Source organism: Dermatophagoides farinae, unplaced genomic scaffold (assembly GCF_024713945.1).
Source record: "Dermatophagoides farinae isolate YC_2012a unplaced genomic scaffold, ASM2471394v1 contig2, whole genome shotgun sequence".
NCBI lineage: Eukaryota > Metazoa > Arthropoda > Arachnida > Sarcoptiformes > Pyroglyphidae > Dermatophagoides > Dermatophagoides farinae.
This window is the reverse complement of record NW_027461517.1, coordinates 154,615-171,793: the sequence shown is the minus strand read 5'-3', so window position 1 is coordinate 171,793 and position 17,179 is coordinate 154,615. Positions and strand designations below refer to the sequence as shown.

The window sequence follows — 17,179 nt, the reverse complement described above, 5'->3', positions numbered from 1 at the left end:
GTCATGAATAAACTGCAAACTAACTATGACAATCTGCAAATCATAGAGACGAGTTGTTACGCGAAGCTGTACAATCATTTTATGGATTCAGGCGCTTGGCGAGCCAAATATGTGGTCTGCGTATGTACTGATTTTTATATTTTTATCATTGACGCAGTCAGAGAATACTTCGAGCCTTTGTACAACGAGAGGTCGTTTTTAATTTACGTTATGAGTGTTCCACTATCGTCGTATCGAAATGATGATGAAAAACTTGGAATATACATCAGCGATTTGACTTTCATTTACAATACCACTGGCTGCCCGCAAAACATACTCGCGGATTATAACGTAGTATCAGAAGCTTATTTGAACAACTTTTACTACGATCCAAACACGGTTGTAAATCTATCTATCTGGCATAATCGCACGTCGGAAATTCAGAAAATTATACTTTACTATTATAGGCTGTTGATTTATGACTACTTCAACCAGACAAAAACGCAAATAATAGACAACTACGTCATATCAGTTCTGTCGAATAGGACTCTACCAGAAACACAGGTCATGGAGATGATAAAAATGAATCTTGAAAGCGTCGACATAGTAGTAAAAATCACTAACCTATTTGATTTCTACATTACACATCCAAAATCCATTTTGAACGAAATTACCGACATAAGTAAACTTAGCTTACTGCGACAAGTCGATGAAATGTTGCATAAACGCGTGGCTTTGATTGCAAGCATGTTTATAACGGCTATGGAGGCGCTTTGCTTGCCCAGTGGGTTGAAAATATTTGAAGAATTGCTAATTTTTGCAGATAACGATGATAACTTACTCATGAAAGCGCACGTTTTGAAATTAATCTGCTTTGTTTTACATTGGCGGCCAGTAGATCTACGAAAACCGATAGAACTAAACATCTCGCTGTACGATTTATTGTTGTCCAATCGACTTGTAAACCAAAATTATACGTATGATGCTAGAATTTTGACCGTTTTGGATTCAGTTCGTGTTTTGAAAATTATAAACAAATTAGAAAAAGCGTGCGCCTTGGAAAACAAAACGGAACAGCCCATTCAGGACTTAGAAATCTGCGACTGCTTGCACATATTTCATGCTTATTTGAAAAGTGTTTCGTCATCTAAAACAGAAGTCATTAATATATACGATAAAATAATAAAAGAAATACATCTCAATCATGTGGACCCAACCACGATTAGAATCATTTTGAATTTGGTTTCGGAGCATACTGAATCTATTTTGCAAAATTTCTCCATTAATCGAGAAATGATCGAAAGGTTTTTGACGATTACAAAACTACTGACTGAAAAAACTATGTTTGATTCTAAACTGTGCAGTTTGCTCGTACGCTTGTTAGCCAAGTGGGAGGCGCTAACTCTTGAGTCAAAAAAATTAATGTTGGAGTTTGTTTCAATACTCGTTAAAAAACCTATATGGAAGTTGAAGTTTTTTAAATTTAATTTGATCCCCATTCTATTAGATATACTTCAAATTATTTTGCTCAGGCTGCAGGAAAAATCAATAGAACTCTTAGTAATCACGTCTGACTTGCTCTCTCAGTTCGTTGACATTCCCGAATGTTGGAGCTATTTCACAAATAGAGTTCCGCCGCTAGATCATATACTCGCTACTTTCGATATTATCGAGGTCACGGGTGATACGAGATTTTTGATTATCTTGATTGAAGTGTTTTACCGTTTTGTGAATATCGACAAACGACTTTTGGTTCGAATCGCCAAGCACATCCGACCCAATTTAATTTATTATATATGCAAATCGCCATCTGAAGAACTTGTAACTAGCGCCATAAAGCTGCTTGAGCAGCTTTGTAACGATAGCCGCAACCTTAGAGAATTAGCAAGTTCCAGTTACTGTTCACAAATAGAAGTAAAAATTAATACGCACTGGAAAGCAAACAGTCAGATAGTTTCTTATTATCAGATGCTAAAACGAGAACTAGATTCTCTTGAAGAAGAAGAACAGCATGAGATTTCGTCTTATAAAAAATCGCACGTTTTTCTGAAAAAAAAAGCGTTGCCCGGTAAATTGTTGCATAAAAGATAAAAACATGGTGTTCACTTCATAGTTAGTTGATTCGTCACTAAAAAACTATTTGTCTAAGCCGTGATAGCTCAGTTGGGAGAGCGTAAGACTGAAGATCTTAAAGTCCCGTGTTCGATCCACGGTCACGGCATTTTTATAACACAAAAACTTAGTTGCTACTGCCAGAAAGCGTACAAATGATATTTTTAAGGTTCCATAGCTCAGTAGGTAGAGCGTGTGGCTGTTAACCACAAAGTCAGAGGTTCGATCCCTCTTGGAACCGGATTTAATTGTTTTTTATTTGAGTAATTTTTATAGTTATTTAAAAACTTGATTTATGATTATTATAACTTAATATTTTTGAGTTCATTTGAACTAAATGATTGATGTGACTACGTGTATTGGCGAGTTGCCTGTATTCCGTATATTTAGTGTGTTTTTTCGAGCTAACGATAAAAATATATTTCAGAGACAAGTTATAAATATGAACCAAAACAACATATCTAAATTAGGTTCCATAGCTCAGTAGGTAGAGCGTGTGGCTGTTAACCACAAAGTCAGAGGTTCGATCCCTCTTGGAACCGGTGTTTTTAATTTTTCTAAAAATATGGTTATAATAAAATCAAAGCACTATTTGGAATTTGTTAGGCTTGAGTCAATTTATTAAAAAATAATTGAACCCAAATTTTGTGATTTTTGGTGCACTTGAATAGTTTTATGATAGGCAATTAGGACTTGAATGTCTCTCAATGAAAAACAAGCATTCATTCGCACTGCTGCAATGTGAAGGTAAGCAGAAAAAACTTGCTAGTTTTCTATATTTTATTTCTTTGTTTAAGCAATGGTATCTTACAGTAGTAAACTGTATGTCTACATCGGCATTTGTAACGCTATTTTTCATTATTGGGATTATAATTTACAACGAGTACCTTAGGATTTACAACGTCTCATTGAAAAATTCGTTCATTTTGAATATGGAAATCAAACAAAATACAGATTCTAGCACCAAAATTAATATAATGAAAGTCATGCAAATAATTTTCTTTATAGTATTATCGAAAATACTGGATCAAGTCGCCAATATCTTGATTACTTATATAATTCAAGCATTGGAAAATGCATTAATGATCAGATTAACCAACCATATTTTTAACACTAAAATGCCTTTTATCAAGTATACGAACGCTTTTAAATTTTCAGAAGTCTTGTGTTCGGACGTGTCTTCATCGTCGATTCCGTTTTACACGGTTACAATGATATTACTCCCTTCTATTTTAAACTTTGTACTCTCGGGAAATGTTATAAAGAAGGTTTTGAATAATAATGCAGCCATAGGTATTGCATTTATTTGGATTATAAACACAATTTTTTTATTTTTGTTTTGCTACAGAAGCAACTTTCACAACTCAATCCACACATTGAAGACCAATTTAAAGAATTTTGTAGCCAGGTCTATCAGTCAATTAAAAATCTTTAAACAACATTGTGTTGTTGATACTGAAATCCAAAAATGTCAATACTTTCAGATGACCTATGGTGAAGAAAAGAAAAACTACGAATACTTATCCAGTATAATCATGATATTGATCTATCTACAATACTGGGGTTTAGTGTTTTTATTAATTAAATACTACATTTACTTGAACAAAAAAAGCAGTGCGACAGTTATCGCCGCGAATATCTATTCAATCATTGAAATTTGCATGAAAACGTTTAATTTCTCGGAAAAACTTTCCAAATCGCTATTTAATTTGGTAAAAACAATTTTTCAGTTTGAAAACGTTATTGAGATTTTTGCCTTGCCACTGGAAGACGGAGTCGTCAAGGTTGGCGGAAAAGATGTTTCAATAGAGTTTAATGATGTAAATATCGGGTACGGCACTTTTTACATTATAAAAAATTTAAATTTCAGTATTCCCCCGCGGGCAATGATTAGTATTGTTGCTGCTTCAGGTGTTGGCAAATCGACTCTGGCGAACCTTTTAGTCAAGTTTCATCTGATGTATTCAGGCAAAGTTTTTGTGGCAAACGCGTTGTTAAATTATATCAACGAGAAAAATTTGAGGAACCATATTTGTTTGTTGACGTTTGATGGTGGTTTGCTAACCGGAACAATAAAATATAATATTCTACTTTTGTCAAGTAGACGTTACAGTGATAACGAAATATGTGAAAAACTGAATGAAATCGGTTGTTTGTCTTATATCGAGGCTATGGGAGGACTTAATTATTTTATCCAGCTCGACTATTCTTGTTTGAGTCGAGGTCAAACAAAATTGTTAATATTTTTGCGTCTCTTATTTTCTAGTTTCTCGGTTGTTATGATCGACGAGCCTTTTACAGAAATCGATCAGCAGATTGAAGATTATATGCATTGTGTTTTGAATATAATTGAAAGAAAGTCCTCTATTGTGATATTTCAAAATATAAACAAATATAAAAGATTATCTAAATTTAGTTATTATTTACTATCAGCTGAGGGAATCTGTCCTATGGATCTAATTGATGCAATTGAGTAATTCTAGTTTATGTTAATTTATTGTATTGGTGTTTTAGTGTATTTAACTTAATATTCAATAAAAAAGGAGCTCCATGTGGGGCTCGAACCCACGACTTTCGGCACATAAGGCCGACGCTCTGACCGACTGAGCTAACAGAGCTAAAAACTGAAAGTTGTGTCGAATTTAGATTTGTAGTGTAGCAAGTGGTACAACGACTATTCCACCGACAGTATATTAAAAATAAAAAATTGATAAAACTACGCAATTATTGATGTAAAACAATATAAATAATTGCTATTAAGTGGTTTTCGGTCTAATTAACTTGTAGCTCAGGCGTATGCTCGGGTCAACGTTTCAAAATGTCAACGACGAGATTCGAACTCGTGCCCTTTCAGACTGTGACCTGAACACAGCGCCTTAGACCACTCGGCCACGTTGACGATTGTGACACAAGCACAACATTATAAATATTGTAAGCCGATCGTTGACTAGTTTAAATGTTCGAAAAATCTATATGTGTATCTACTTGTTTAAATAAAATGTGTTACTGACATGGGCTTAACACATGCCTTTGAAGATTTTTATAATTCTTAAACATGAAGCTGACAGAGTCTAAATCAATAGTTATACTAGATAATTTTGATGACAAAACGTCTTCTTATAAAATAATTAACCACGGCGGAAATTACAAAGTCGCAACTGAAGAGGAATATAAAAATGAATTAATAAAAGAAGAAGATTACATAAACAGTTCTTTCTCCAACGTTTTTGAGTTAAGGCCATTGAAGAATCTTGGTAGCCATCGTCCTAAATACACTGTGCAGTATCTAGATGAAGACAAACTGCGCAATTACAAAATCGACAGCTTTAGACTAGCAGTTCCTAAAGATGTCAACAACAACAAATATAATAATGTCTGCGAGTATATGCGTCATGCTGGGAACTGTTTCTGGCCGATACCAATGAAAACCGATTACTACTCGAATGAAGACAAAAAAGCTTTAGAAGCGATAAAAAATTCTAAATTTATCTACGGCTATTTTGTTGATTCGGTAGTCGCCCGATCTTGGTTAAGTAAATTTAGCCCTTATTCCGACAAGTCTTCTTGTGGAATAGAGTCTCAACAAAGTTTCTTTAACAGACTGAAATCGTTCTTCAGCAAGCCCGAGCAAGCTAACAGTAAAGAGTTACCAAAGAATTATAATGTATTTTCGCCCCAAAACCGTTTAAACAGCTTTATTGAAGCTAGGGAGTTCTGGGAAAGAGAAATGAAATTTAAAAATTCCGCTCAGTAAATAAATAATAGATTACATTGCTTACTGAATAAGTAACGCATTTAAGTTTTTAGAAAAGAAAGCAATATTTATCAATGCCTAAAAAAAGTATTCTTTTGAAAAAGCAACTTACTTCTGCTTCGAACTTCCGTTTTGTCAATTCTAATATGTCTAACAACTTCTCACAGTATTTGTCAGCACTGGATCTACAAAAGATGGTCAAACATAAACTTACTGACATTCGCTGAATTGTTTTCGTACAGTGGACATGATTTTTACGTCTCTTTCTGTCATTGGTACGCTATGAGCAAATGCTGCTTTTAAATTATCTTCTGTCAGCATAGTTAGCACGTGTAAATGATGGATATGATATTTGTTTATATGTTTTAAATATTGGAAGTAGATTAAGTATCCATATGGATCATGGTCCCCTGCATATATAATATTTATATCTTGTTTCAAAACGTAAATTTCATTTAATATCTGCAGAGTGGTTCTATCTGGAAAACCTCTTGCTGTTAGAAATGTTACATTGCTGAAATTTACAATATTATTGCAAATAATGTAGTTCATTATGGCTAAAAAATTTGAAAGCTGAGTAACTTACAGTGTTTTTCCAATATTATTAAATTTTCAAAACATTTGCTATGAACATGTTGTTTAAAATCATTGAACGAGTCGATTGTTAAATTTTTTTCTTTGAGCAGTGAATTATAAATAATGCCCTTAGAAGCAGGTATGATTCCATACTGCAGATTGTTGCTATAATTTAGTATAGCCAGTAATTCTGCGAAATTGTTTTGAATATTTACTTACTATTTAGCTCAGCTATACAATGACGTTGCGAAATGTAATATTTGACTAGTCTATAATAAACACCACGATAGGAAACTGTTTCATCGTTTGTTAAAATAGAATGTACCTCAGAATATAAAGCAATTTCTACAATTTAATGCACAAAGTAAAACATACTTCTTTGAATTGTTTCACTGTCTTGTTCTAACAATACAGTACCATTAAGGATATCTTCAAAATAGTCACTACATAATTTCGTAAGGATTTTAAGCGAAGTAGACATGTTTCAAATGAAGCTTTCATTGTTTTAAATCTGTTTTTAAAAACGTTTTCTACGAATAATTATGTGGCTACTACTAAAAATTATAGTTGAGGAAAACATATTTAAAAATTTGGAAAACTAAATCAATTTATACCGTTTTCCAAAGCTTTCTTGGCTTTCCATTCGGCACGTTTTTGAGCTTTTTTAGAAAGTTTGGTTGTATCTTTGTCAGCAGAAGACCCTTTGGTATAAACATTCATATCAATTTTAGTTTTGACATTTTGCAAACTAGTTTTTCCACTAGGAATTAAAACTAAATGATAGTAATCATCTATCTTATCTATTCTAGCGAAACCAACACGAAGCAACTGAATGTAATCTCCCTGAGCAACATTGCTAAATGATTCTTCGATCAGAATATCGGTTTGAATGTGGTTGTTTTTGTTGATGATTTCTTCAATCTCGTCATTTTTCTTTGGTTGTGTTTTGTTTATTAAGTGGTCATATTCATGCAAAACCCCTTGCATTAACTTGTCTGTTTTGGATACCCAATGGAGTTTCAATTTTGTAGTTTTGAAATTTCCGTATAAATTAGCTTCTGCGTTGACAAAAGTAATGGTTCCGTTATCGTCCTTGAAAATTTCTTTAACAATCGCGTTACCTGCGTTGAGCAAAGTTATTTCTAAACCTTCGACGAAATTTAGTGCGTCGTTCATATCAACTAATACAGTATCTGACAAAGTATAGTGAATCTGGCCAAAGTCTGGATTTTTTGGATGGAGAGAACGAACAAGCGAACGTTTTTCTTCTGGAATGTTGGAAATATTCATGACTACGTACGGACTTTGTACAATGCTGTAACGCTTAGCTAAGTTGTCAATTGTTTTTGAGTTGATACTCAAAAGTTTATCCCATTCCATCAAATTGGTGTTCTTGCTAGGTCCTATTTCAATCATGAATTTCCTTAAAGAGTCTGGATGAATTCCTCTTCGAATTAAACCACGCACAGTAGGGAATCGAGGATCGTCCCACCCGGAAACAAATTCGTTCTGGACTAGTTTCGCTAATTTTCTCTTACTTAATACCGTGTTTGTGAGGTTTAAGCGACTAAACTCAAATATTTCAACTTTACGAACATTTAGCACATCCTGAACCCATTGATACATTGGAATTCGATCGGCATATTCGTTTGCTCTCAACGCGTGAGTAACACCGCTCCAGGAATCGATTAAAGGGCAGCAAAAATCATAAGTTGGCCAGCTTTTGTATTTTGTGCCATGTCTGTGATGCGGGTATAGGTTGCATCTCCAAAACACTGGGTCACGCATGCAACCATTTGCTGACTGCATATCAATTTTTCCACGCACACAACAAGTTTGGCCTATTTCAGTTCCCTGAAAAATCTCCTCGAGAAGTTTTAGATTCTTCTCCACTGGATTGTTTCTGCATTTACTTTCTATCTTTGCTAATCTTTCCTTTTTAATTGTTTCAGCGTCTGTGTCGTCAACATATGCCAAGTTTTTTAAAATTAACTCCTTTATAGTGACTTGAAGCTCCGGTAGATAATCAGAACTAAAAGTTGGACCGCAAAAATTTACTTTCAAAAGCGCTAAGTCTTCTTCGATGGTCGACTGAAACTCAAAAGATTCTAATGTTGGGTTAGTGTCGTCAAATCTTAACAAAAGTTTTCCACCATAATAATTTATGAAAAACTCGTTTAACATTATCGCTTTGATGTGCCCTAAATGTAAATACCCACTTGGTTCAGGGGCGAATCTTAATACCAAGTTCCCTGGGCAAGGATTAGGTAATCTAGATGCAAACGAATGCAGTACGTCTTCAGGCATTTCATACTGACTCAAATTAGTATTTATTCCGTCCATCTTTTATGTGCTATAACTTTTTTCTGGTATACTAGAGATAATTTCCAAAAAAATTTTATATAAAAATATATAAAAATATTACGCTTCTAATGGGTATAATTTGAGCTGCAAATTACCTGCACTAAGCTAATATGGATATTGATTTTAATGTCGATATAAATGAGTTTTTAAGTTCTCTTGACGAAAATTCTAATAGCAAGTTAACTGAGTTAGTAAATGAACTTTCTACCGACAATGCTAAGTTAAAATCGTATTTGAACGAGATAGTCGAATCAATGCATGGTGATCTCGAATTCAATTGTGCAAGTTACATTTGCTACTTAGTAGGCCAACGAGATATTGAACAGGCCAAACCGGAACATTTTAAATTTTTAAATTTGGAATTTGGCACCAGAGGAGATAATCTCCTCCCTGTGGCTGCCAATCCAGCAAGTCTTGGAAATCTGGCAGAAATAGTCAATACAGAACTTGGTATTTGCCAAGAACAAGTCGAAGAATCTAAGCGTTTAATTGAGAAACTCCAAAAAAAAACTGAAAAAGTCGCCGTTGAACAAGATTTAAACGAGGTGGACAACTCGTTTGAAATCGTCGAAGATGTTGTAGCTGAACAGACTTTAAACGACGAGATTCGCGACTACAACGTGCTCCATTCTGAAATTGGGCTTGATGTGAGAGATTCAGAGAAAGATAAATTCAAGTTATCTAGTTATTGTGATGATACTTTTGAGAAGGTAATAAATAATGAAACTAAACTGCTAAAAATGAAACGCAAACTGCATAACTCTAAGGTTTTGTCTAAGTTTTACAATATGAAACAACGAGAAATAACGCCACAGATTAGAAAGGAGCTTGAAGTGTTAAATCTACGTAAATATCTGTTTAAAAACAGCTTTTATCGTGGGTCAGGAAAAGAATCGCAATTGCTCAAGAATAATAAAGGATTTTTTGAAATCGGAGTTGTTAAGTCTAATAATAATTCGTCCGACGATGCAGTGCTGATTAATAACAACAAGAAAAAACGTAGCAAGAAGCACACTCTTATCAAAGAAATATTATTGAGTCATAACAAGTGAGTAAATCTTTCACCTGGATGATCATTTGGAATTTATTGAGTTTTATATTTAAATAATTTATTTTCGTTATAATAATGGCATTGCTTTGACAATTCTTTCGATAAAGATTTGCTGTCAAAATTAATGTACTCGTGAAAAACTAGAACCATGTCAGATAATGAGAATCTTTTTGAGCTTAACGAAGAATACAACGAAGAAAATGTTCCAAAAAAGCGTAAAATAGAAGTTTCTCAATTTTTTGACTTTGAAGCGCAGGAAAACCTTCGTGAGCATTCTGACGCTGAAGAAGCTGATAATTACGACGATGAATTTTTGGACGATCAAAATTTGCCGGCTGACAAAGATTTCTATCAAGTCAAACGGGAAGCTGACTTGAGGGTAGAAGAGCGAGGCAACTATCTGGACGAATTTCGAAAAAAACTCTGCGAGTTGGAAAAAAGATATGCTGACGAGGACAAAGAAGAAGTGGAATTAGAACATCAAGTCGAGACTTCAGCTCCTAATATTCTTCCTACTATAAGCCAGATACCCAAAGATTCGGAAGAGTCATACTCTGGAACCTACTTTGAAAATCCTGATTTTCAACTTTGGTATGTTAAAGTAGTTTCTACTGGTGCAGAGAAAGAGGCTTGCTACAACGTTTACAAAAAGTATTGTAACGAAAAAAACAAGTTTGGGGACAACTGCCCCATTTACTCAGTTTTTGCCAGCAACGTGGCCAAGGGTTATTTGTACATTGAAGGAGCTTCGTTTCCTGATATTTCTTCATTCTTATCCGACGTGCCGCTTGTCAGTCCAAAAACCCTTCGATTAGTTCCAATTGAGGAAATACCAGTCGTCATTGAAGTGAATAAATCTAAAGACAATTATTTTTATCTTGGAGATTGGGTCAGAGTGACGCGAGGTCGCTATGAAGGCGAAATTGCTTTGGTTAGTGCGGTCGATAATTCAAAAAAAACAACTGTACTTAGAATGATTCCCAAAATAAACCTGGCGAAACTAACTTTATTGAAAAAAACTGAAAATGCTAAAGCAGATTCTAGTTCAACCAATGTTGATGATAACACTACGGAGTCGTTTTGTTTACATCCTATCACGAAAGAAATGTTGGATGAATACGAAATTAGCTACGAGTTCGTGCTCAACTTTACTAGTTGCATTAAGTTCGTGGGACATACTATTGAAGAGAACACAGGATTCTTGATTAAGACGTTGAAAACGTCTATTTTAAAAAACGATTTACCAACTGCTGAAGAACTAGAGTTATTTCAGAAATACTGTCCAAAACTGTCTGAATTAGTTGGTGCGGATGTCGAAATGAAATGTTCAATCGCAATCAATTTGGCGCTAAACCAATGTGTCGAAGTTATAAGCGGCGAGTTTAAAGGAATGCGAGGTTTCGTGCAGTCTATAAATAATGACGGCACAGTAAAAATTTCAGCTAACAACCAAGTTTTACTCGTTGGTTTGAACGAAATTAAGAAAATAGTTAATATTGGAGAATCAGTAACAATTGTCGACGGAGAAAACAAGAACAAGTCCGGACTTGTAGTTTCTGTAAATGAAGATCGTGTGTGTATTTTGACTTCCGATTCTTCAAGTGTTATTGAATGCCCTGTTAAGTCAGTAATGCTTTTGGAAAAGTCGGCAGCCTCCGACTCTGTACTTTCTTTGAATGGATTTACAGTAGGGGATTTTGTACTTTTAGATGGTGAGCGAAATGCTGGAGTCATAATTAGAATCTATAGAACTCAAATGTGCGATGTGCTGTCTACAAAAGGTTTGATTTGTTTGGAACTTTTCCGCTTAACTAAAACAACTATTTACAAACAGAATTTCATTTTGGATAGCGAAGGCGAGAAAGTGCATACAAAGTCAATCGTTGAAATAATTAATGGTCCCAATGCGGGTTTGAATTGCGTAGTAGAATATATATGGCGAGATTTTTTGTTTCTAAAACACTCTGAAGCTTTTGAAACAAATGGCCATTTAATTGCAGAGTCCTCGATGATAAAGTTAGTAGAAAGTGCTGCGGATTCAGCAGCTTTCAATCAAAGCGATTTCCGGCCTATGGGTATAATAAAGCACCATTCAATTATGGGAGAATCAGTAATATTAACTAAAGGTTTCCACAAAGGAATGTTAGGTCAGATTCGAAACATCGATGGAAAAATGGCATCTGTGTTAATTCCAGCATTGGGAAGTCAAGTACGAGTCAATCTAAATGAATTGAGAGTGCTAAATTATAATAGTGGAGCGTCAAAATTAGTAAAACGAGCTTTACAAAAAGCCTCAAGATAATTTATTTCACTGAACAATTCATTGATTACTATTTCGAACTTTTTTTATATAAATAAAATATTAAATAATTCAACTGCATTTTCATTGTTTTAGCGTATTTCCACTAAATGTATGAGATCGAGTAATGATAATCAATCCAATACAGAGCTTCTTGACATTAAAAATGAGCTGCTACACTTACCTCAAGACAATTCTGCCCTCAATAGACAAAAACGACGTGAAATATTTCAGCGTTTGATCGCTTACATGTTCATTGGGCTGGACATGAGCTCTTTGTTTAAAGAGGTTATGCTGGTTTCCGTCACTGACGATGTTGTTCAAAAAAAGCTGATCGCTATATTTTTGAATTCGTACGCAGCGAAAGACAAAGAGCTGTGTACCTTATTAATAAATAACTATATGCGAGACTTGACTAATAAAGACGCGATCATTCGTGGAGTTGCATTAAAGTCACTTGTTAAAATTTGTTCTAACGATGAGGAGTACATACAAGATCATTTGGTTCGAGCTTTAAACGATTCGGACTACTACGTGCAAAAAATTGCTTTGATTTCACTAAAGCAGTTTCAGACAGATGAAGAATATTTATCTCTGCTTTTGAAATTAATCCAAGATAAAAGAATTCAAAACGAATTGTACATATTTTCGCTGTACAATATAATAACGTTAAACGATTCTTTTGAAGTCTGCAAAGAAATTATTATTAAAATTCTAAGTTCACTTTCTAATTGCAAAGTTTTCGACAAACTACTATGTTTTACGGTTCTTTCAAGATATACGCCGGAGTCTAAAAAAGAGCTTTTGCAATTTTATGACTTACTGGACCAGTACCTAACCTGCAACGATATTACAATTTTTATTTCTTGTTTTTATTGTATGTTGAGCTTGCAGAAGAATTTTTTTGTTTCATCGGATGATTATCAGTTAAGCATAGATATAAAAAAAGCTCTCTTTGGGTCGTTGACGGAAACTGTAGTGACTTTTCTTTCGTTTATAAATAGCGATCAGCAAAATATTTTGCTTGAATTTGTACTTAAAATGATCGATTTATACCCTTCTGACTTGGTTCCGTTATTACGAGATAAGATATCGAATTTTTTTCCACAATATTTAGATATTGTACGAGTCACGAATTTGAAGTTTCAAATAATAACTCGTCTATTGTCCACAGAAAACTGCTATGAAGTACTGGAAACTGTTCTGACCTATTGGTTGCCGGCTTACCAAGCAAATTGCAATTTTGACAGTTTTTTTTTGTTTGTTGAGAAGTGTGCCGAATTAAGTTTTTCGAATTTAGATTTAATTCAAAATTACGTTTGCACAGTAGTAAGCCCATACTGTAAAACTGTATTATGTTTAATGAGCGGTGTCAATAAGTTGTTATACGAAAAAAAAGAGAACGAGACAACATCAGCGATAATTAATGCAAGTGATATTTTACTTTTTTTACTAGAGCTAAACGTAATTGACGAAGATTTTATTTCGATAAATTTTGATTATCTAAAACCAGAGGACCTATTGACAAATCTTGAAAACGTATTATCTCCAATTTTTAACGATAAACAAAGAATAAAAATAAGACCAAAAGAAACTAGCACAACGATACTTAAGTGTTGTTCGTTGTTGTTGCGGCTGAACAAGAGCTTCGCTATGAAGTTTATAGAGACAATAAACGAAGTTATTGAAGAGTTTGACGTTAGTTTTGTCGAGCAATATTTATTGCTGCTCCGTCACTGTAGCGTAAACACGACGGATTTGAACGTTCTGTATTCAAACAAACAAAACCGTTATGAAAAAAAGTTGGCGATTGAGTTTGAAGAACTTTTTTATTCGAAACTAAGCATCAAAAAGCTGGACAATGCTTTATAGCGTCCAAGGTTTCTAGTCAATACAGATGTCTTTGGAAAACCCGAATTTACAACTCTTGTTGAGGATATCTGTCAAAAAATAGTAGGTAGCCCCGTTGTTTTTTGCGAGATTTAACTGGACAGCTAAATTTGAAGCTATGGAAAGCGAAATATCGCTTAATGGTCGTATGTATCTTAAGCCAAATTTCAACACGGGCAAAACTAGCGAAGACAACGAAGTTTCGATTTCTGTTGCAACATCGAGATTAGATGACAATTTTTTACTAAACAAAAATAAAGCGGACGCGTCTTTGTGTTGGCTCGGCTCATCTCCGTAGATTGTTTTTTTTAAATATTTGAGAGAAACTCCAATATTACCACGTTTTAATTTGTAATTGGCGTCTGTTTTGGCGAGATACCATTCGCGATCGAATGAAAAAGACAGTTGCGAAGCCAGACTCAAAGCTTTGGTTTGCTTGTGAATGATTCCTAACGTGAGATGGGGTTGATAAACAAATTTATAATTGAAATACATCAATTTATCTTTGAAGACTTTCTGGTAAAAGACTTGAATGCTATCTTGGTTCAAATAAAACAAATTCAGATATTTGGAAAGCGTTTTGAATTTGCTCGATGAAAGGTTTTCCAATATTAGTTTCTCTTGATCTGTCAGGGATTTGTCCGAAAAATAGGAAACTGCGTTGTCAGTGTCGAACTGGAGTTGCAAGTAAGAACTGTTGGTTTTGTAAGGAATGCATTTGAGTTCCAAACTGCGAGGCGAGTGGCAGTACTGAATACTGTAGTCTCGGTAGAGAGAGTTGAACCGCAAAGTGGTTTGCAAATCGTAACCACCCCGAGAATCATAAGATAGCTCAGACCCTTTCACAATTTGCTGAATGCTAAACTCGTCGTTCAGTCTTACATACTTGCCTAAGTGAACGTTTTGCACCACATTTAGAACTGAAGAATTATACGGGTTCAGCGGCACTTGGTAGTAAAACGTAGCGCAGCAGCCATCTATAAACTGTGGATTGGTGATTTCCTGGGTTGCTGAAAAAATGTTGCTGCTAACCTCGTTGTTTTCGTATTCATTGTCACTTGAAATGTCTTCGTTCTTACTGCTCATTACACGATCAAGAAATTAAATATAAAGCATTTAAGTGATAAAAAATCTTCTAGGCAAAATTGCTCTGAAATATTTAGCCATTTAATATTAATAATTTATAAAAAACAAATTGAACAATAATACAAATTTCTTATGAATGAGCGATTTTTGTCCTGCCTAAATGAGACAGAAAAAGTTGTAATAGTGACGAACAAATTTGAGATTTTTTCTGGATTTCCTAAGTGTTACGATCAGTTGCCCAACATAGTTTTGACAGACACGACTGAGTATAAAAAAGATTCGTCAGTGCGAAAACTCGAAATGATTTTGCTTAGAGCAGACGAAATGTAAGTTTGAACACTCAGTTTATTTAAGAGCGCTAATAACTTTTGAAGAATCGAAGGTCGCTGCGTTGCTCGAACTATTTGAAGCTGAAGCAGACAAAAGCGAAGTAATCGCAGTTAGCAACAAGACACGCAAACTGAACAATATGTAAACACTGTAAGGTTGAGCGCTCAGTATTTAGTGCTCTTGTAACGAGTCGCAATATAGGAACTTTTCTTGCTGGTGCTTGACGTGAGCTTGCTAACGCTGTACGAACTTTGCTTGTCGACGTTGTACAAACTGGGTTTAGCAATGCAAATGATGTTTTCTAAGTCTTGTCTGTGATGAGGTTTCAAACTTTTGAATGGTTCGGTGATTGCAATTTCTGCAGCTTTCAAAAAGCCTTTTCGCGCGAGCATGAGAATATCTGAAGAGATACCTGCGTAGAGAACTTTCATAAAGTCTTCTAATAAGTACGGATCCGATTCTTGCAAAAGGTCGATAATTGACATTATTTTCAGCAATACTCGTCGTGCTCGGCGTCTCGACACGCTGGCCAAGTCACATAACTTAACACTTGCGTCTACGAGAGCGTGTCGCACAATAAATAAAAGCAGTTTTGCTTTTAATTCGTTTGACAAAGGTTTGTTTTGACTCAGAAATTTATGGATGATGTCAATAACCTTGTCAACCACAACGAGTTTGGTTTTGTAAATCGTTGTGTTCGCCTCAGTCTGAGTTTCGATAAGTATGTCGACCAACGGAACAACTAAGTCAAATGAGCAAGTTGCAATACGTGACTGAAGATGAACTCCTGCTCCAGCTACACCTAACCAGCCTTTTGCATTTGGATCTGCTGGAAACAACTGTTTAAATTTGCTAAGCGCTGTTGGAATGATGCAAGCAGTCTTGTGAATGATTTCGTCTGGAATGTTGTCGTTTTCTAATATTTCAGTAGCAATGTTCAAGTAGTACGAATCGTTGAATTGGAGCGCAAACACGAGAAATTTCGATATTATATCTAGTAAATTCACATTTGGAATGATTGAACTAATGTAGAAGATCAGATTTTGCAGTTTGTTCTTGATGTCTAATGCGTCACTGACGACTATTTGTTGATAGATGTGTAAAGCCCAGTTCAAGATGTTAAGCCAAGTCGATTTGGTGACCAGTAAATCGTTATTCTGTCTAAAAAGCCTGTGCAATACAAACATATCGAGAAAATAGTTACATGACAAGTTGACAGTATCGTAGTTGATAGTCAGAGTGAATATTTCGCCAACAAGGTTGTCCAACTGATCCGCATCTTCTGGCAAGATCAAATATTGACAAATTGTTTTGAATATTGATTCATAAACAGTAGTGAGAAAAAATTTAGTCTGCTGTGAATTTTCAGGATTGTCTATCAAAACTTTGATTTTTTGGTTTTCAGGTATCAATAAAGCTCGAGTATCGTTTATGTCTAAGAAAGCTCGAACTGTCTGCAAAGATTGAACAATCCAAAACTTTGAATGTTTCAAGTAGTTGTTGTGAAAGAATTGCGGTTCGGCTAGCGAAAGAGAAAAATTGAATAATTGACAAGCGGTAACAAGGCCAAAAAAACCAAATATGTGGCCAACAACAGTCAAAGCTTGAGTGCACTCTTCAGAAGCATTTTCTAACAAAGAAGCTTTTTTTGACGGACGAGAAGTTATTATACTTTCACATCTAGTTATAACGTTAAGTAAACGGTCTTTTTGGTTTGCTAATAATTCTTTATATGTTG

At 34.8% G+C, this 17,179-nt stretch overlaps 1 protein-coding gene and 5 non-coding genes across 6 annotated transcripts; 3 read left to right on the top strand and 3 right to left on the bottom strand.

Annotated features, from left to right (window-relative positions):
- Positions 1-2,127: 2,127 nt before the first annotated feature.
- TRNAF-GAA (transfer RNA phenylalanine (anticodon GAA)) lies at positions 2,128-2,200 on the top strand. The gene has a single exon. It is a non-coding gene; the product is annotated as a tRNA-Phe (tRNA).
- Positions 2,201-2,259: 59 nt separating this feature from the next.
- Positions 2,260-2,332, top strand: TRNAN-GUU (transfer RNA asparagine (anticodon GUU)). Its single transcript has one exon. It is a non-coding gene; the product is annotated as a tRNA-Asn (tRNA).
- A 228-nt stretch (positions 2,333-2,560) lies between these two features.
- TRNAN-GUU (transfer RNA asparagine (anticodon GUU)) lies at positions 2,561-2,633 on the top strand. The gene has a single exon. It is a non-coding gene; the product is annotated as a tRNA-Asn (tRNA).
- Positions 2,634-4,635: 2,002 nt separating this feature from the next.
- On the bottom strand, positions 4,636-4,709 carry TRNAI-UAU (transfer RNA isoleucine (anticodon UAU)). The gene has a single exon. It is a non-coding gene; the product is annotated as a tRNA-Ile (tRNA).
- Positions 4,710-4,910: 201 nt separating this feature from the next.
- Positions 4,911-4,990, bottom strand: TRNAL-CAG (transfer RNA leucine (anticodon CAG)). Its single transcript has one exon. It is a non-coding gene; the product is annotated as a tRNA-Leu (tRNA).
- A 2,034-nt stretch (positions 4,991-7,024) lies between these two features.
- LOC142597949 (uncharacterized) lies at positions 7,025-8,764 on the bottom strand. The gene is made up of 2 exons (XM_075734948.1): positions 7,543-8,764; positions 7,025-7,122 (listed from the first exon to the last, which is right to left on the bottom strand). Exons 1-2 carry the CDS (start codon positions 8,762-8,764, stop codon positions 7,025-7,027), a joined length of 1,320 nt encoding a protein of 439 aa, XP_075591063.1.
- Positions 8,765-17,179: the final 8,415 nt, after the last annotated feature.

Excerpts from the sequence above, each read along its gene's own strand:
- LOC142597949 (XM_075734948.1), bottom strand. The coding sequence starts at position 8,764 with ATGGACGGAATAAATACTAATTTGAGTCAGTATGAAATGCCTGAAGAC. Across the intron at positions 7,123-7,542 it reads AATAACTTTGCTCAACGCAG|GGTCTTCTGCTGACAAAGAT; the intron begins GTAACGCGATTG and ends TTTATACCAAAG.